Raw genomic sequence first — 20248 nt, 5'->3', positions numbered from 1 at the left:
GGGTTTCACCATGTTGGCCAGGCTGGTCTCGAACTCCTGACCTCAGGTGATCCACCCGCCTCTGCCTCCCAAAGTGCTGGGATTACAGGCATGAGCCACTGCGCCCAACCAAACACATCTTTCTTTGATATAATTTTAAAAATAAACATTTCAGGCAATGGAAAGAGATTGATATGTGCACTGGGTAAGTCACCCTTATCTGGAACAGTTTCAACTTCTTAGGCTACTCTTACTTTTTATAATCTCTTTCCTTCCTCGACTTGCTAACTCAAAGAAATCTAAAGCTTTTTCCTTAATGGGTTGTCATTGGCTATGGAGGTGGAGGTGTGTTCTGTTCAAGAAAGTATAGCCATTTGTAAGTACAGGTCATTTATAAATTATGAACTTGTAAGGACAGGTTTACTCAATGAGAAAAAGAGTCGGAGAACAAAATGTTCTTGTTGCTTCTGCCTGGTCTGGAATTTCAGGGAAGTAAAGGAACACTGTGGTTATCCAGAGCCAGATCCACTGTTAAAAGTTCATGCCATCGTTTTGACATTTAGCGTCAGACTTTCTCTTTGTAAATCCCTCTTCACGTTACCAGTGCTGGTCTCAGAGCTCAAACTGTTTCAAAACCATAACATTTCTTAGTGAGTGATTGATCTGTATTATATGTCCAGCCATCAGGGGGATCTTGGGATGTTGCTTGTGTAAACCGTAATCCAATCTGATGCTGTGCGTTTAGTTACAGTCTTTCATAGACCTATTGGCGATACTCAGTCCTCCTGGATTTGGGAATAGGGCTTATCTGATACCTTCAGGGGGAAAATAATCCATTCATTTTTCTCTCTTCCCCACTTAAATAACTCAACTCATGTGGTAACACTGTAGGATCATTGTCCTTCCAGTTCCTCTGCAGCTCATATTGCTACAATATTTCTTAAGTATTTGGTTACCTAAAGGACAATGTGATTTAAAAAAAAAAAAAAGACTTTGTATATGTCTTACAAATTAACCCATCTGCAAAGAGCTAGGAAAAAAATATGCCTTTAATCAGCAAAAATGTCATATCAGCAGTTCTGTATATGTTATGTAGTATAAATGTAAATATATAAATTTGGAGATAAATGCTCATGTGTTAAAATGTTAAAGCAAATCTTTCTACAAATTAATGTCATTTGCCTCTAAGAAAATGTTTATTAAACCCAGGGTACCTGAGATTGAAGTACCTTGTTGTTTGGGTCTGTATTCTTTGGCTTAATAATGTCTTCAATTACAAGAATGATAAAAGCTGAAACAAAATCCTTTAATTCAATCAGAATGGAGCTGAATTTTCGGAAGCAAAGAGTGGAAATCTGATACAGGACTGCATAACATAGGAAGTTAAATATACAAGATATTAAGACTTGTAAGAAGCGGATAGGGTTGCCTTGAGGAATTCTTATTTGAAATGGCTACATTGAACATTATCATAAATACCACTATTTTATCCTCTCAAATTAAGATGCTTTATGCAAACTACTCTAAATTGTACAGTAGTTCCAAAGAGACCATTTATTGTTTTCTGCTTGTTTTACATCCTGGAACAAGTTCAAAGCTTTTGATTTCACTTGATTAAAAAAAAAAAAGTCTCAGCCTTGAAAAATAATACAGGTTTGATGAATATGATTTCAGTATTGCAGTTCTGTAAAAACTTTCAGTGTTTATGGTACATTTGACCCAGGGACCCCACAGTAAATATATCCACAGTGCATTTTAAGTGTAACAGAATGAACATATTTGAAAGGTTAGCCATTCTTTTGCTTTTGCTTTTTTTTCTGTAGTAAGTATGAAAATTAGCATTGTAATTGCTCCCAGAATGGGAGTACTGAAAAAGTATCCACCTGACAGAAATAAACATGCAGAAAATAAATTGAGTTAAGATTTCATTAGTTATCTGAAATGTAAGTTTATGTTCAAAATGGCTATTACTCGATTTTCATGTATATTAGTTAAATGCTATGCTTATAAGATTTTTTTTGGCTTGAATTATGACTGAAAAAATTTGGATCACAGCTTTAATATCCAGGTGGGCAATGCCATTTGCTGAGATCTTGGTGCATAGCCCCATTTTTTCTGTCAAGCACAGATTCTGCCTTGCCACTGAGCCTTCTGAAGCATTCTGAGGCAACAATAGAGATATATTTAATTTTTTTTATTTTTATTTTTCTTCCTGCTTTTTAGGTTGTGGAACTTTTAGCAAGTGCTCTTATGGACTTGGTACAAGGAGTATATCATGAAAATTCTACTTCAAAGGTAAAGGATTTCAGAGTCATAAAATGTTATGTTATAAACCGTCGCGGTAAAACTAGAATAACGAAAATGTCATTCTTGTTTTGTGTTTAAATTGTCCATGGCTTTTTTTTTTTTTTTTTTTGATTAGTGTTTTGGCTACAAATTCATGGCCATACGCTTAGTACATAGCAGATTTAGCCAATTAAAACAACCTCTTATCCTCTGGCTGGATTCACAGTCTGTTCAATCTGCAGCAGCCCAATAGACACTGGGATGCTTCTGGCTAGCAGGTAGCAGTGTCACAGGCAGGCAGGCTGGAAGAGCAGCTCGTGCTGAGGCAGCTGGGCCCATCTTTTCCCCAGAGGAAGGGTCCTTCCATGTCACAGAGGAGTGGACCTTGATCCTAAGAAGATGACTGTTGGGGAGGTGGGATGGGAGTGTCTTTTATATACAAGATCCAGAATTTACTGCGTTATTAGATTCTTTATGATAAGAAGTGGGATGATTGCACAGTTGGATTATTTTGATTAATTTTATAGGTCTAGAATTAATTTTTTTGACTCATTTAGCAGGACATCTCAAGAAAGATTAGGTTTTATTTCCTTAAAATGCAGTTATTTCATTTCGGTAGGATATTAGATGTGAAGTAATTGCTTCATTGACCACCACCATCATTTAACATGGTAGATACTATTATAAGGGGCTCCTATCTTAGTGTTTCATTATTCTAACTTCTTTAGCTTCTGTATTAGCAAGATTTCACTCGCTTCAAATTAGAAAAGGTATGCATGTATGCACATCTTAAGCTTTTTGACATTTTCATTTGAAAAAAGAAAGATAAATTTTATTAGAAGTGAAACATAGGGCATGAGCAACTTGGATAAGAAATTTAAAATTTAAAAGTATAACCCAGGGACTCTGGGTGGTTTAGAGACTGGTTAGTATAATATGAAGAATTGCACTTTGGACATCTGCCAACGTTTGGTTCAAGTAACCACAGTTCCTAGTAGGCACATCTAGCCTCACCTAAGCAGCATATTGGTATGCAGAGACCTCACAGGATGGATGACCACAGTGGACCTTTCAAAGACATGCAAGTTCACTACTATGGATGAAGGTTAATATCTGATTGTAAAATGGGTGACTACTGGTCTAGTTCCACTTGTAGAAAGTTACCTTGTATAGACAGTATGATGAAGATGACAACAGCTAAGCAAATAACCCTGTAGTAAGTGATTTGCCTGTGTTTCTTCATTTAATCTTCACAGAAATCCTGAGAGATAGGTACTACTGCTATCCCCATTTTACAGATGTGAACACTGGGGTTGAGAAAAGGTTAAGTAATTTTCCCAAGGTCACACAGCTTGTTAGCTCTCAAGGATTTGAAGTCAAGAGCCCAGACTCTTTTTTTTTTTTTTTTTTTTTTTTTTTGAGACGGAGTTTCGCTCTTGTTGCCCAGGCTGGAGTGCAATGGCACGATCTCAGCTCACCACAACCTCAGCCTCCTGGGTTCAGGGTTCAAGGTTCAAGGGATTATCCTGCCTCAGCCTCCCGAGTAGCTGGGATTACAGGCATGCGCCACCACACCTGGCTAATTTTGTATTTTTAGTAGAGACAGGGTTTCTCCATGTTGGTCAGGCCGGTCTTGACCTCCTGACCTCAGGTGATCTGCCCACCTCGGCCTCCCAAAGTGCTGGGATTACAGGTGTGAGCCACCACACCCAGCCCAGGATGGGGGCATGGCAGATCACAGTGGTCTTGGAAAATGCAACATTTAGGCACAAAAGCAAGAGTGCCTGTCCTCAGGCACTAGGTCTGTAGGAGTGGAGCCCCAGCCAGGGACCTGCCTTTCTCTACCCAGCACTTCCCGGTACCCTCTCCCATATCATCTGTACTTTAGTGAAACCTGATTTGATAGCATCTGTCTGCCATACCTGAGATCCCACTCTGTGATCATTACAGTGACCAGTTCTGGCTGTTGAGACACTGTTTTCCCTTGGGGTATTTCCAGGGTGTTCAACTTAGTTCCATATAAGATATTTATATTTTACCATTAAATATGTTAATTTTTACATGAACGTGTTGTTGTTGGTTTTAAGGTTCTTAATTTATCTACTCTTACCATTTGTCCACTATAATAAGCTCAGTTCATTAATAATTGTGTGACCATGTTTTAAGTACTTTTTATGTCAGGGAGACCTAACAGCTATGACAGTTAATACTTAGATAGCCCTTTACAGTTTGCTTATACTTTCTTTGTACACAATCACCTATGAAAAGGGTGACATTTGTTGGTATTCCCATTTATAGAGGAAAAGCCTGAAATTCAAACATAACAAATGGCAGGAAAGCATAGTGTCTGAAAATTGTTTGTTAATATATTAACATGTTTCACAGTTCATAATGAACCCAGGTTTTTCTTGACTCTAAGTCCCATGCTTTTTCTAATATTTTTAATGTGTTTCTTCCTGAAAAAGAGAAAAGAAGAAGCAACAAAGTCTTTGAAGGGCTGTTGATTGTTCTTGAACCACCACTTAGCAAGCACCAACTGCTGACTTTATTTAAATACAGAGATTCAGAGGAATGCTAACCTTCATTAGCTACATTTTATTAAAGAGACTCTATAGCATTGCTTCATTCATCTCTTTCCCTGCCACCTCCTCATAGCCCTTTTTTAAGCAGTTAAATTTCTGAAAATAGCCAAACCATTTAAAGAGCCATTCTTTTTTAATAATGGAAACAGGATGGCATGGTGGCTCAAGCCTGTAATCCCAGCACTTTAGGAGGCTGAGGTAGGAGGATCTCTTGGGGCCAGGAGTTCAAGACCAGCCTGGACAATGTGGGAAGACCCCATCTTTACAAAAAATAAAATAACTGGGCATGGTGGCCCATGCCTGCTCAGGATGCTGAGGCGAGGCAGAAGGATCACTGGAACCCAGGAGTTTGAGGTTAAAATAAGCTGTGATCGCACCACTGTATTCCACCCTGGGTGACAGCAAGACCTTATCTCTTAAAAAATAATAATTTTTGGCCGGGCACAGTGGCTCACGCCTGTAATCCCAGCACTTTGGGAGGCCGAGGCGGGCGGATCACAAGGTCAGGAGATCAAGACCATCTCATCTCTACTAAAAATACAAAAAAATTAGCCGGGCATGGTGGCAGGCGCCTGTGGTCCCAGCTACTCGGGAGGCTGAGGCAGGAAAATGGTGTGAACCCGGGAGGCGGAGCTTGCAGTGATCCAAGATCGCGCCACTGCACTCCAGCCTGGGCGACAGAGCAAGACTCCGTCTCAAAATAATAATAATAGTAATAATTTTTAAAAAAAGAATGGAAACAAAAATGCATAGTTGAACTGTAGTAGTGGGAGTGCTGCTTGATGCCTCCATTTGGGCCTCAGGTCTAATTTGGGTTAACCACATTTCCCTTCCTAACCAGAAAAATTCTGTCTTTTTTACCTGAGTGTGCTTACCATTGCAATGGCTCTTCAGAATTTGGTTTTTCTAACAGCCCAAGAAGTACTTCAGATGCCAGAGAGAGCACTGCCCCCACATGGAGTGCTTTCAGGGTTTTCATGTTCTGGCAGGACTGGGAAGCAGCCACAAGTGGAGGTCATGTGGGAAGAGAGGCTCCTCTGTGGATCTCTGTTGCACAACCTCCGTAGCCTTGGGCCAATTTAGTACACAAAAGAATTTTTTTGTGATTGAAAAGAAGCTGCAAACCATTTCATCTTTCTAGGGGTAAGAGGATACAATAGCAGTCTGTTTTCTATATGGCAGCTTAATGCCTGGCCAACACGGTGAAACCCTATCTCTACTAAAAATACAAAAAATTAGCTGGGCGTGGTGGCCGGTGCCTGTAGTCCCAGCTACTCGGGAGGCTGAAGCAGAAGAACGGCATGAACCCTGGAGGCGGAGCTTGCAGTGGGCCGAGATCTCGCCACTGCACTCCAGCCTGGGGACAGAGTGAGACTCCATCTCAAAAAAAAAAAAAAAAAAAGAAGTTTATAGAGCAATTACCTAATTCTCCTTAAAGCTGTGAAAATTTACATGACTTATATTACTAATACTTTTTTTTTTTTTTTTTTTTTTTACAGAGCCTCACTCTGTTGCCCAGGCTAGAGTGCAGTGGCGCAATCTCAGCTCACTGTAACCTCTGCCTACCCGGTTCAAACGATTCCTGTGCCTCAGACTTGCAAGTAATTGGGACTACAGGCACACACCACCATGCCTCACCAATTTTTGTATCTTCAGTAGAGACGAGGTTTTGCCATGTTGGCCAGGCTGGTCTTGAACTCCTGGCCTCAAGCGACCTGTCCTCCTCAGCCTCCCAAAGTGCTATTACTTATACTGTACTAAGTAAGTTGAATTACAGTTATATAAACATACAAAATAGCTTAGGAAATTCATCCTTTGTTCTATCCATTGAAATACATTTTCATTTTTGCATTGGCTAGTTTGTGAACCATTTCTTCATTATAATAAAAATTAGCCATTCTGCTTTCTTTAGTGTTTATAAGAAAATGTCTCCCCTCTCTGCTTTTTAAATGTTAGCTAATTGAAGAAAGAAGCATTTGAAATAGAAAATTTGCTTTTTTTTTTTTAATTTTTATTTTTTAAGAGGTAGGGTCTCGGCCAGGTGCGGTGGCTCACGCCTGTAATCCCAGCACTTTGGGAGGTGGAAGCAGGCTGATCACCTGAGGTCAGGAGTTCGAGACCAGCCTGGCCAACATGATGAAACCCCGTCTCTACTAAAAATACAAAAAAAAGCTGGGCTTGTTGGTGCACGCCTGTAATCCCAGCTACTTGGGAGGCTGAGGCAGGAGAATCACTTGAACCTGGGAGGTGGAGGTTGCAGTGAGCCGAAATCATACCACTGCACTCCAGCCTGAGCAACAGAGCGAGATTCTGTCTCAAAAAAAAAAAGGTAGAGTACATGTTTATTAAATAATAATTGAAAACAGAAAAAGGTCAATAGGAAAATAAAAATTATTTTATAAAACCATCCCCTAGAAATGAATCATGATTACGTTTTAGTATATTTCTTTCTAGATTTTATTCTGTATTTCTCTCAATTTTGAGTTGTTACTGTATATAACACTTTGCATATTGATTTACTTCCCAGCATAATCATTTTTGTCATTAAAAGTCTTCAAAAATATAATTTTAATGATTGTTTAATATTTCTTCACATTATTATACTGTAATTTACTGAACCATTTCACATTTTGGGGGCATTTACTTTGTTTCCAATTTTGTGTTTGTTTGGTTTTTGGTTTTTGTTTTTTTTTTTTTTGAGACAGAGTCTCTCTCTGTCATCCAGGTTGGAGTGCAGTGGCACAATCTCGGCTCACTGCAACCTCTGCCTCCTGGGTTCAAGAGATTCTCCTGCCTCAGCCTCCCGAGTAGCTGGGATTACAGGTGTGTACCACCATGCCCGGCTAATTTTTGTATTTTTAGTAGAGATGGGGTTTTACCATGTTGGCCAGGCTGGTCTCGAACCCCTAACCTCAAGTGATCCTCCCACCTCAGCCTCCCAAGTGCTGGGATTACAGGCATGAGCCACAGTGCCTGGCCTGTTTCCAATTTTCTTTACTAAATTAAACAATATTGTGATAACATCTTAATGTATATAACTTTGCTCAATTTCATACTATTTGCTAAAAAAATTTTTTTTAAAATCCTGAAAGTAAGATTCTTGAATCAAGAAGAGTATTTTCAGTATACCTCTGTGCAGAAAAGGATTACTGTCCTGAGAAAAACCTGCTTATAAGGTTGATCCTTGGCTAGCATCGGAGAAGCTGGATTTTAGGAGTGTTCCTACCATCCTCCAAATGATGAGAATGGCTTTCAGTGCCTAAACTGTTTACAAACAATATGGTTTATACTGAATACCTGCTTTCCTTCTAGGAGTCTGGAATTTTGCTACATGCTAGGCAGAAAATGCCTACATGACCAGCCCTAATAAAAACCCTCGAGGACCACTAAGTCAGTCTCCAGTAAATCTCCGTGGTAGACAATATTTCATACATGTTATCACAGCTCATTCTTGGAGGAATTAAGCACACTCTGCATGACTCCACTGAGAGGGGATTCTTAGAAGTTTACACCTGGTTTCTTCCAGACTTCACCCTATGGGGCTTTCTCTTTTTAGTGGTTTTGCTTTGTATCCTTTCACTGTAAAAAAAAAAAGTCATTACAATGAATTTGACTATATGCTGAGTAACATCTGTCATCCCAACAAATCATCAAACCTGGGGGTGGTTTGCAGATCCCGAACACACTCATTTTCTGATTCTTTATTGTTTATTTTCCACCCACTCCTGATCCTTCCTGGGGAATTTAATCAAGGTCCTCCACAAAGGCAGTGTCTCTGACTCATGTTGGTGTTGAGATGGGGAACAAGACACCTCTTTCCTGTCTCCAGAGGTTCAGCTCTTATTGGCTTGGCCTCAGTCTCAGGAAAGTGAGACGGTTTTAAAAGAGAATCCAGTTCTCTTGGGAAAGAACTGGTTTTAACAAGTGACTTAAGTTGCAAAGATCCAGTCTATTTTTTTCGAGCACAGATTATATTAATACTTTCAGTATCAGTCAGTGGATTATAATGATGAATATCATTATGTTTTTGTGGGGCAAGATAACTTCTGTCCTTCTGTCCATTTATTTTCCTTTTTTTTTTTTTTTCCAGAGACGGAGTCTTGCTCTGTAGCCCAGGCTGGAGTGCAGTGGTGTGATCTTGGCTCACTGCAACCTCCGCCTCCCGGCCTCAAGCAATTCACCTGCCTCAGCTTCCCAAGTAGCTGGGACTACAGGCATGCACCACAGCGCCTTGTATTTTTTTTTTATTAGAGGTGGGGTTTTAGTGTATGTTGTCCAGGCTGGTCTCAAACTCCTGACCTCAGGTGACCTGCCCACCTCGGCCTCCCAAAGTGCTGGGATTACAGGTGTAAGCCACTGTGCCTGGCCCATTTGTTCTTCTTTATGCTTATCTTCTTTTCGCTCTCAGGCAGCTTTCAAGTAAAGTATAAAAATAAGAGGCCAGGGCTGGGTACGGTGACTCATACCTGTAATCCCAGCACTTTGGGAGGCCAAGGCAGGAGGATCACCTGAGGTCAGGAGTTTGAAACCATCCTGACCAACATGGTGAAACCCCGTCTCTACTAAAAATACAAAATTAGCTGGGTGTGGTGGCAGATGCCTGTAATCCTAGTTACTTGGGAGGCTGAGGTGGGAGAATCACTTGTACCTGGGAGACAGAGGTTGCATTGAGCCAAGATCATGCTGTTGCACTCCAGTCTGGACAACAAAAGCAAAACTCCATCTCATAAATAAATAAACAAATAAATAAATAAATAAGTAAAAGAGGCCAGGAGTGGTGGCTGATATCTGTAATCCTAGCAATTTGGGAGGCCAAGGCAGGGCAATCACTTGAGCCAAGGAGTTTGAGACCAGCTTACGCAACATGGCAAGAACCCATCTCTACAAAAATTAAAACATTAACCAGACATGGTGGTATGCCTGTAGTCCCAACTACTTGGGAGGCTGTGAGACAGAAGGATTGCTTAAGCCCAGAACGTTGAGGCTGCAGTGAGTATATGCCACTACACTTCAGCCTGGGTAAGAGAACGAGACCGTGTCTCAAAAAAAAAATAAAATAATTCAGTCCACTAGGAAGTTAAGGATTGTCTTCTACCTGCAAAGCCCTGTGCTGCCATCTAAAATGTAGTAAAAAGAGCCAAATGATTTTTTCCCATTAAGAAAAATAACAGGAGGATAATGTGAACAAGAACTCACATCTAGTTGGGGAAATCAGAAAAGGCATCAAAAAGAATGTTACATTTGAGATGGACATTAAAGATTGGGAAGATGTCTATAGATGGAGATGTATGGCATTCCAGGTAGAGGAAATAGCATGATGAATGGAAAGAAAGCATATTTGAGATCAGGGCTTCCTTCACATAGGAGTAAAGGAATAGTGAAAAGTAATATTGCAAAAGTAGGTGTTTATAACACATGGTAGAAGATCTGTAATGCCAGAATGTATTATTTTCCTTCTTCCTAAAAGATTTCTTTTAACCTTGCTTATAAGACAGGTCTGCTAGTAATGAACTCTTTTTTTTTTTTTTTTTTTTTGAGACAGAGTCTCACCGTGTTGCCCGGGCTGGAATGCAATGGCACAATCTCGGTTCACTGCAACCTCCACCTCCCGGGTTCAAACAATTCTCCTGCCTCAGCTTCCTGAGTAGCTGGGATTTCAGGTGTGAGCCACTGCGTCCAGCCAGTAATGAACTCTTTTAGCTTTTGTGTGTCTGAAACATATGTTCACTGGATATAGAGTTCTAGGTTGACAATTTAGTTTTCCTTCAGTATTTTTAAAGATGTTGCGTCATTGTCTTCTTGCTTTTATTATTTTCAACAGGAAAGCTACTGCCATCTTTATCTTTGTTCTCGTAGTCATAAATAGATTATCATGTGCTTTCATGTTCTTTTTTTCATGTTTCTTTTGCTTGGGATTCATTGGCCTTCTTGGTTCTGTGAGTTTATTGTTTTCGTAAAACTTGGAGGAAAAGTTATTATTTCTTCAATTTTTTTTTCTGGCTTTCCTCTTCTCCTCTTTTATAGGGACCTCAATTACATAGTAGGCTGCTTTAACTTGTCCCAGAGTCACTGATTATTCTTCTTTTTTAGTATTTGTGTTTCATTTTGGATCATTTCAGTTGGTGTGCATTCAAGCAGACCAGTTTACATGTTCTGTGTTTCTACTTAATATGCTCAGTGTTTCTTCTAGCTCCTTGGCCATATGGAATATAGTTATGAAAACTGTTTTAATATCCCTGTCCACTAATTATATCATCTGTGTCATTTCCTGGGTTGGTTTCAATTGACTGATTTTTTTTCCCTCATTATGGGTTGTATTTCCCTATTTTTTTGCAACTTGGTTATTTTTGGTTGGGTGCCAGACATTGTGAAATTTATTTTGTTGGATGCTAGATAGTTTTGTATCACTATAAATATTCTTGAATTTTCTTCTTGAATGTAGTTAAGTTACTGAAAACAGTTTGATTCTTTCAGGTGTTACTTTTAACCTTTATTAGGCAGGACTGGAATAGCATTTAGTCTAAGGCCAATTTTTTTCACTATTAAAGCGAGACCTTTCTGAGTTCTTTACTGATGCCCTATGAATTTTGAATTTTTTTACTCTTGACTTGTGGAACAGGAATTATTCCCAGCCCTGTGTGATCTCTAGGGATTGTTTCTGCTGTTCCTTCTGGGTGATTCTTTCCCCGGACTTTAATAGTTTCTTTGTACCTATGCATTGGCAATACTCAGCCCAAGACTTTAGGGAGGATCTGTGTTTACCTTCAGAGCTCTCTCTGCAGCTCTCTCTTCTTGCATACTCTGCCCTATGAACCCTAGCCCCTGATTAACCCCTTCGGCTTCTCTAGACGTCCAGGTTCACCTTTTCAACTCAAAGGTAGTTTCCTCTGCATCCTGGCATTCTCTCCAGGCAGAAGCTAGAACAATTATGAAACTCATCTCATTTATTTCCCATTTCTTAGGTGTCACTGTCTTTTGTTGCCTGATTTCAAATGGCTTATAACTTTTGTTTCAGATATTTTCTTCAGTTTTTAGCTCTTTCAAGCAAGAAAGAAAACCTCATCCCTTTTGCTCCATCTTGGCTGGAAGTGCTAATTTTCAGGACTTTTAAAAATTTATGTTATAATGACTTTTATAAAAATAACAAATATAACATTTCCCTCCTATAAATTTTATGGTGCTATTGCATCGCTGGTACCCTAAGTGCATGTTTAGTGTGTCTATTGGGTACATTGGCCATGGGAATAAGAAAATCAAAAATGACACCGATGTTTTGCATCTAATTGACCAGAAAACATGATTATATAGTTGCCAGCCAAAGATTGGTTTTAGAGAGAAGCAGGTAAGTTTAGTTGAGGTCGAGTTAATGTTGAGATGCTGGCAGACTCTCCAGATGAAAGAGTAAAGAGCTCCAGAAAGATGATTTGGGAATTCATCTTTGTAGACTGATAGGCAAATATTTTTAGGTAGACAAAAAAAAAAAAAAAAACTAGTAAGATAAAAATAGAGCCAGGCATGGTGGCTTACACCTGTAATCCCAGCACTTTGGGAGGCAGAGGTGGGTGGATCACCTAAGGTCAGGAGTTTAAGACCAGCCCGGCCAACATGGTGAAACGCCATCTCTACTAAAAATACAAAATTAGCCAGGCATGGTGGTGCGCAACTATAGTCCCAGCTACCTGGGAGGCTGAGGCAGGAGAATCGCTGGAACCCAGGAGGTAGACGTTGCAGTGAGCCAAGATGGCACCATTGCACTCCAACCTGGGCAACAAAGCGAGACTGCGTCTCAAAAAAAAAAAAAAAAGATAAAAATAGGATGGAGAATTGGAGAATATGGAAAGGAAGTTGGAGTGATTATCTACCAGGCTTTACTGTAATTGGACTTTGAATTTGACACTGTTTCTTCCCAAGTAACACCAAAAGAAAAAATATATTCTGAGTTTTTCATTATTTAATTACTAATGCTACAGATAACTTATTTTTATTTTTATGTTTTTTAGAGACAGAATCTCCCTATGTTGCCCAGGCTGGTCTTGAGCTCCTAGCCTCAAGCAATCCTCTTGCCTCAACCTCCCAAGTAGCTGGGACTACAGGCGTGTGCCACTATGCTAGGCTCTGGAAATTCTAGATTAATTGTTTCTCTTTGCAGTCTTTATTTCTTTTTACATTTATATTTATTAATTTAGAGACAGGGTCTCACTCTGTCACCCAGGCTAGAGTGCAGTGATGCAATCATAGTTCACTGCAGCCTCAGACTCCTGGGCTTAAGGGATCCTCCCACCTCAGTCTCCCAAGAAGCTAGGACTACAGTTGTACACCACCACACCTGCCTAATTTTTTAAAATTTTTGTAAAGGCAAGGTCTCCCTTCCTTGCCCAGGCTGGTCTGGATTCCTGGCCTCGGGTGATCCTCCCATCTCAGCCTCCGAAAGCACTGAGATTACAGGTGTGAGCCACCACTCCTGGCCTCTCACTGGATTCTAATTAAATTGTTTGTTATCATGAATCCTATAGTAACCATAGAGCTATATTAGGCAGTTTTGGTAAAGTGTATATTAGTAATCTTGTATTGAATTTCCACTGTGTGAAGAGTAGCATATTCAGTACTCCTGGAACATTCAAAACAAAGCAATAAAGAACACAGACCAACCCTCAAGGATCTGATGATGCTTACAGGTCATCGGAAATACATGCACATGAAGCCACAGGAGAGCAATTTTCCCATAAGACCACATGTAAAATTGTAAGGAACAGACTATAAATGTAGGAGAAAGTGCAGCATTAAGAATTCACAATGTTTCAGAGGGAGCTTCTTGGAAGATGTAATTTTAAAGCTGAGTCCTTAGAAGATACAGTAGAAATGAATCAATAGAAACTATTGGACCAAGCGTAGTGGCTCACATCTGTAATCCCAGCACTTTAGGAGGCCAAGGCAGGAAGATTGCTTGAGCCCAGGAGTTTGAGACCAGTCTGGGCAACATGTTGAGACTCTGTCTGTACAAAAAATTTTTTTAATTAGCTAGATATGGTGGTACCTGCCTGTGGCTCCTTGGGAGGCTGAGCCCAGGGGGTCGATGCTGCAGTGAATAGAGGTCGCGCCACTGCACTCCAGCCTGGGCGACAGAGCAAGACCCTGTCTCAAAAAAAAAAAAGAAAGAAAGAAACTATTGAAGTTTGTTGGGATCAGGAAATTGTCATTGAGCATTAGCTGGGAAGTCAGATTTGTTTATTTATTCATTTAATGTGTCTTTTGAGCATCTGCTGTGTGGCAGGTACTGGAAATACAAGTGCTCAGTGAATGAGACATCTTTGCCCCCATGGAGCTCACATCTCAGTGGAGAGGCCAACTATAAATAAGAAATCACATGAATAGATGAACAAGAGAAATAACTGGAAGCAATAACTGTATAGGGGAGAACTAAATAGAGAGAAATGATAGTGAAGGATTGAAGGAGTTACTTTAGATTGGATGTTCATGGAAGGCCTATTTTAGGAAATAACATTCAAGTTGAGATCTGAATGACAAAAAAGCAGCTAACTATGTTGGGGGAAAAAAACTTTCCAGGAAGAGAAAGCAACTCCAGCAAAGGCCTGAGGAAGGAATTGCCTTAATCTGTCCAAGGAATAGAAAGAAGGCCTACCCAGGTGGAGCATGGTGGATGAATAGAAGAGTTTCTGGGGAGGCCGAGGTGGGAGAATCACTTGAGCCAGGAGTTCGAGGCTGCAATAGTTCAATTTCAGAGGGGCAGACAGGTGTTATGAAAATATATGTAATACAAACATGAAGGTGCTTTGGACACAGGTTCAAATAAATCTAACTAAGGAAAGGAATCTATCATTCTGTTTTAGTTATTACTCTAGGACTGCTCATTCAACAAATGTTGAGTACCTATTACGTGCTAGCAACTGTGCTAGACAAATCAGGTACCTGTGTCTTGAGAGCTGAGATAGAGACGGGAGCTGGAGTTAGGGCTTTACTAGGGAAGGGTGATAATTTTTTTTTTTTTTTTTTTTTTTTGAGACAGAGTTTCGCTCTTGTTGCCCAGGCTGGAGTGCAATGGCGCCATCTCGGCTCACTGCAACCTCCGCCTCCCGGATTCAAGCAATGCTCATGCCTTAGCCTCCTGAATAGCTGGGATTACAGGTGTGCACCACCACACCCAGCTAATTTTTGTATTTTTAGTAGAGATAGGGTTTCACCATGTTGGTCAGCCTGGTCTCTAACTCCTAACCTCAGTTGATCCATCCACCTCGGCCCCTCAAAGTGCTGCGCCCAGCCAGGTGATAATTTTTAAAGGGAGAAATAAGTCAGTGGATAGATCTTGAACATTTGTATTGAGGAATTTGGATTTAAAATAGTAAGCAGTAGCAAATAGCCATAGGTTCTTATACAGTAAGATCTTTGATAAAGATTATGTAGAAGCTGTGAATAGGATAAATTGGAAGCCAAAGAAATTAGAAGCAGAGAGACCAGCTGGAGGAGCGTTGAAATATAAACAGGTGTGAAGCAACAGACGAGATTGTTGGCAGTGGAAACAAGTGTAGGGCAAGGGCCCAGGAGTTCAGCAGGTATCCTACTTTTCAATTTATTAAGTCATTTACAACTGATGTCTCCTGTTTTATTACTCTTACTGTGTATTTTGTGGAACTGAGTCAACATCTGCCGTCTTTTAACCTGTTCTTTGCATTTCACAGTCTTTTATTTTGATGCTAAGCCCCTCCAAAACAGCATTTTCACATGAGACTTATTGCATTGCACAAAAATATGGTTTAAAAAGTAATTGATAATAATTAGGAGTATAGGGTATTTTTACAGGTTCATTTCAGTCTCTTTGCAGAAAATAGCATTTCTAGTCTGTCATGAGAGGCCCCAAGCTAAAACAGCCCAGTTTAGCCATTCCTGAATTCTTTAAAAAAATGTTTTTAATTTAAATAGAGATGGGGTCTTACCATCTTGCCCAGGCTGGTCTCAAACTCCTGGGTTCAAGGGATCCTCATGCCTTGGCCTCCCAATGTGCTAGGATTACAGGCATGAGCCACTGTGCCCTGCCTCCTGAATTCTTAACCTACAGAAATTGTGAGAAAATAAATGTTTACTCTTGCTTTAAACCACTAAATCTGGGGTCATTTTTTTCGCAGCAGTAGATAACTTATGTACACATTCATGCCCTTTGCCATGTCACTGTAATGTCCTCCCACTATGGGCAGGGTGTACTTACCTGTCCTTTAACTCTGGGCTCACTTACTTCCACCAGTAAGAGGCTCTCTTGGGCCTGTGTCATCACTATGAGAAAAACATGCCCTGGCTAGTCTGCTGGTCCGGGAAGAGTGAGAGACCCTTGGAGCAGAGCCTCTCCAGCCAACCTAGAGATGTGCAGTGAGAGGCGGAGCTACCAGTCTAGCTGAATCTCAGCTGATCCAAAGACACTGAGCAATAATAAATGAGTTGTTTGAAGCCCCTAAGTTTGGGGGTACCTTTATCAATAGTAAACTGGAGTCAGATGGATTAAGAGATTTGTGGGGAACTGGTGGTCTAGGCCAAGCGTGAGATTAGGGAGCTGGTTTGAAGAGTTTAACTGGAGGCTTCTAGCCTGAGGACCTAAGTCCTACCCTCCAGGGCTAGGAACCATTTAGTAACTGGAATGTCAATCCTCCCTAGGCTGGAGAGGGCAAAGGTTTGGTAACTTGGAGTTTCAGGAAAGCCATTTCAGGGCTGTTCATGAAGCACCTACAGTGGCTTTTTTTTTTTCTTCAGTTTTGTAGTTTGTGGTGATTGAATTTGCAGGATCACCACAAAGTCATTGCAAAATCTTTACTCCTTGTTTTTGCCAGCACAAACTTTGACCTTTGCAATCTCCCTGGCCAACTTCATTCTGTTCTTGCTCAGCTTTTTTGTTTCTTGAGGTCTTCTTCTTCTCACACAGGCTATATCTTTCAAGTCCATATCTGGGTTCACATTTCTTTGCATAATCCAGCGAGTCATAAATCATGCAAAAGCCAGTTTTCTTGCTGCCACCAATGTGAGCTCTGAATCCAAATATAAATATAACATCCAGTGAGATTTTGTACATTTTGGTGAATTTTCCCCAAATTTCTGCCTTAGGTACTGTTGCCCTCCAAGGATAAAGGACATCAATGACCATTTGTTGTATTTCCATTGAAGTAGTTAGTCAGTTGGTCATGAACTTCCTGGACCAGATACTTACCATAGAGTTCCTGATGATAGTAGATCCTCCAGCAGCCAGAGAGGACTACAGTGTTCATATGTAGACATTATTGTACATGTAGGCATACAGAAGCACAGAGTAATAACAAGGGAAGATCGGGGCTTTGAGACTGTTGCCATAAAAATGGATGAAGGTGGGCAGGGGAGGTCGACTAGAAAGAGGCAATCAGTGAGTTTCAGTTCAAAGAAGCTAATAGACCCTACCAAAGTAGAAGGGGGTTTATATTGAAAGTTTTATTTAGTAGATTAGAAATAGGAAAAGTGAGGCCGGGCGCAGTCGCTCACACCTGTAATCCCAGCACTTTGGGAGGCCGAGGCGGACGGATCATGAGGTCAGGAGTTTGAGACCAGCCTGGCTTATGGTGAAACCCCGTCTTTACTACAAATACAAAAATTAGCTGGGCATGGTGGCGCACGCCTGTAATCCCAACTACTCTGGAGGCCGAGGCGGGAGAATTGCTTGAACCCGGCAGGTGGAGGTTGCAGTGAGCTGAGATCGTGCCATTGCACTCCAGCCTGGGTGACAGAGGAAGACAACGTCTCAAAAAAAAAAAAAAAAAGCAGAAATAGGAAAAATGTATTTTTTTTTCCCTTGGAGTTAAAAATGTCTCAAGTATATATACATGTAAAAGCTGTTTTTTTAAAAAATGTATATTCTAAGAGATTTAAAAGTAAAACAATGAGTGCTGTATAAAAGCATTAAGATATTCTGAGGTGTATTTCATTGGTCAATTTACTCACAACCTGTCCCTCACATTGTACCCAAGGCATGTATTAATGAGCCAATAAAACATGTCATGTCATGTTTTATTGATTGCTGGGCATCTGTTCGAGCTTCTATCACTCACAAATAAAGACTTTGAAGATGCTGGTGGTGATAATAAATACCTTATTTTTACTGGCATCCTTTTTTATAAAGTAACCACAGTCATAAATCGTTTGATGCAAATAAAAATATTGAATTTATTCAGATTTAAAGACTATTGAGAGGAGTTTGTTTCTTTTGTTTATTTATTTATTTATTTATTTATTTATTTATTTATTTATTTATTTATTTATTTTGAGACAGAGTCTCCCTCTGTCGCCCAGGCTGGAGTGCAGTGGTGTGATCTCTGCTCACTGCAACCTCTGCCTCCCAGGCTCAAGCAATTCTCGTGCCTCAGCCTCCCGAGTAGCTGGGATTACAGGCATGCACCACCACACCCGGGTAATTTTTGTATTTTCGGTAGAGATGAGGTTTCACCATGTTGGCCAGGCTGGTCTTGAACTCCTGACCTTAAGTGATCCACCCACCTCAGCCTCCCATAGTGCTGAGATTACAGGCATGAGCCACCATGCCCGGCCTTGAGAGTAGTTTAAAATGGTTGTTTTAGTTATGAAATGCATCAAACATGTAAGTGTATGGTAGATATCTACAGTGTGAAAAAAAAAAAAAAAAAAAAAAAAAAAAACAAAGAAAAAAGGAATAGTACTGGCTGGGGCATGGTGGCTTATGCCTATAATCCCAGCACTTTGGGAGGCCAAGGCAGCAGATCACCTGAGGTCAGGAGTTTGAGACCAGCCTGGCTAACATGAAGAAACCCCATCTCTACTAAAAATACAAAAATTTGCCAGGTGTGGTGGCAGATGCCTGTAATCCCAGCTAGTCGGGAGGCTAAGGCAGGAGAATCGCTTGAACCCAGGAGGCGGAGGTTGCAGTGAGCCGAGATCATGCCATTGCACTCCAGCCTGGGCAAAAGAGCAAGACTCCCATCTCAAAAAAAAAAAAAAGAAGAAGAAGAAGAAATAGTACTATAGGCTGGGTGCAGTGGCTCACGCCTGTAATCCCAGCACTTTGGGAGGCCAAGGTGGGCGGATCACCTGAGGCCGGGAGTTCAAGACCAGCCTGGGCAGCATGGCAAAACCCCATCTCTACCAAAAATACAAAAATTAGCCAGGCATGATGGCTGCACACCTGTAGTCCCAGCTACTTTGGAGGCTGAGGCAGGAGGATCACTTGATCCCAGGAGGCGGAGGTTGCAGTGAGCCAAGATTGTGCCATTGCACGCCAGCCTGGGTGACAGAGCAAGACTCTGTCTCCAAATAAATAAATAAATAAATAGTACTCTCTCTATATATATATGTATATATATAAATCCACAAAATGTTTTTATTTAAAGGAGATTTAAAAGTAGCAAATATCCTCATTTGTATAGTGGTGAGTATCCCTGCCTGTCTTGTGGGAGACCAGGATTTGATTCCCTGATGGGAAGCAATTTTTTTTTTTTGAGATGGAGTTTCACTCTTGTTGCCCAGGCTGGAGTGCAGTGACACGATCTCGGCTCACTGCAGCCTCTGCCTCCTGGGTTCAAGAGATTCTCTTGCCTCAGCCTCCCAAGTAGCTGGGATTATAGGCACTTGCCACCACGCCCAGCTAATTTTTTGTATTTTTAGTAAAGACGGGGTTTCACCACGTTGGCCAGGCTGGTCTTGAACTCCTGGCCTCAGGTGATCCGCCCACCTCGGCCTCCCGAAGTGCTGGGATTACAGCTGTGAGCCACTGCGCCTGGCCTAGCAAATTTTTTTAATTAAAAAAATAAAAGTAGCAAATGTTTTCTGAAGTATACATGTTAGAAATCAAATATAGGAGTATTAGATTAAATATGCAAAGTGTAAAGTGAAGGTTGATGTACATATTGAGAAGGCAGAGAAACTGTTGGTGACTAAGAAACCTTAGTATGTATAGTGGCCCTTTTGATTAAGTAGACCCTCAAATTTAGAGTGGATCTAGTTGGTGAATGTTTTTATTTGTTAAATGTCTAAATTGAATTTGTACACCATTTGGAGGCACTCTAGGTTACTTACAAGTATCACAGCAAAATATCTTAAAAGGCAGTTTATTTGCCTGAGAGATGAAACATCACTATTAGGCATGTAAAGTGTTTAATAGAATACCATTCTGATCAAAGGACAAGAGTAAGCCATTCAGAAAATGAAACCCAAGCCTTCAATTACCATCTGTCTATAGGCTGGTGAGTCCCAATTTTTATCTCCATCCTGGGTCACTGCTGGGCTCTGGAGCTAAATATTTAACTGTTTTCTCAACACCTCCACTTGGAGTTCTCACAGGCATCTCAGACTCAGGACATCTAAGACCACATATATGATCTTTCCCTTTGAAGCCATCCCATTGTTCT

The 20248-nt window shown here is 40.6% G+C and overlaps 1 protein-coding gene across 3 annotated transcripts in view; it reads left to right on the top strand.

The window, feature by feature from the left end:
- The window catches only part of PDSS2 (decaprenyl diphosphate synthase subunit 2), a 308730-nt gene that overhangs the window by 213456 nt on the left and 75026 nt on the right, over nucleotides 1–20248 (top strand). For all 3 annotated transcript variants that reach the window (XM_032156019.2, XM_058435449.1, XM_032156020.2), the window contains one exon: nucleotides 2203–2274. In XM_032156019.2, the coding sequence (XP_032011910.1) occupies nucleotides 2203–2274 (72 nt within the window). The remainder of the gene's footprint in view (nucleotides 1–2202; nucleotides 2275–20248) is intronic.

This window comes from Hylobates moloch, unplaced genomic scaffold (genome assembly GCF_009828535.3).
Source record: "Hylobates moloch isolate HMO894 unplaced genomic scaffold, HMol_V3 SCAFFOLD_2, whole genome shotgun sequence".
In the NCBI taxonomy this organism is placed as follows: domain Eukaryota; kingdom Metazoa; phylum Chordata; class Mammalia; order Primates; family Hylobatidae; genus Hylobates; species Hylobates moloch.
This window is presented reverse-complemented; position numbering and strand designations above follow the sequence as displayed.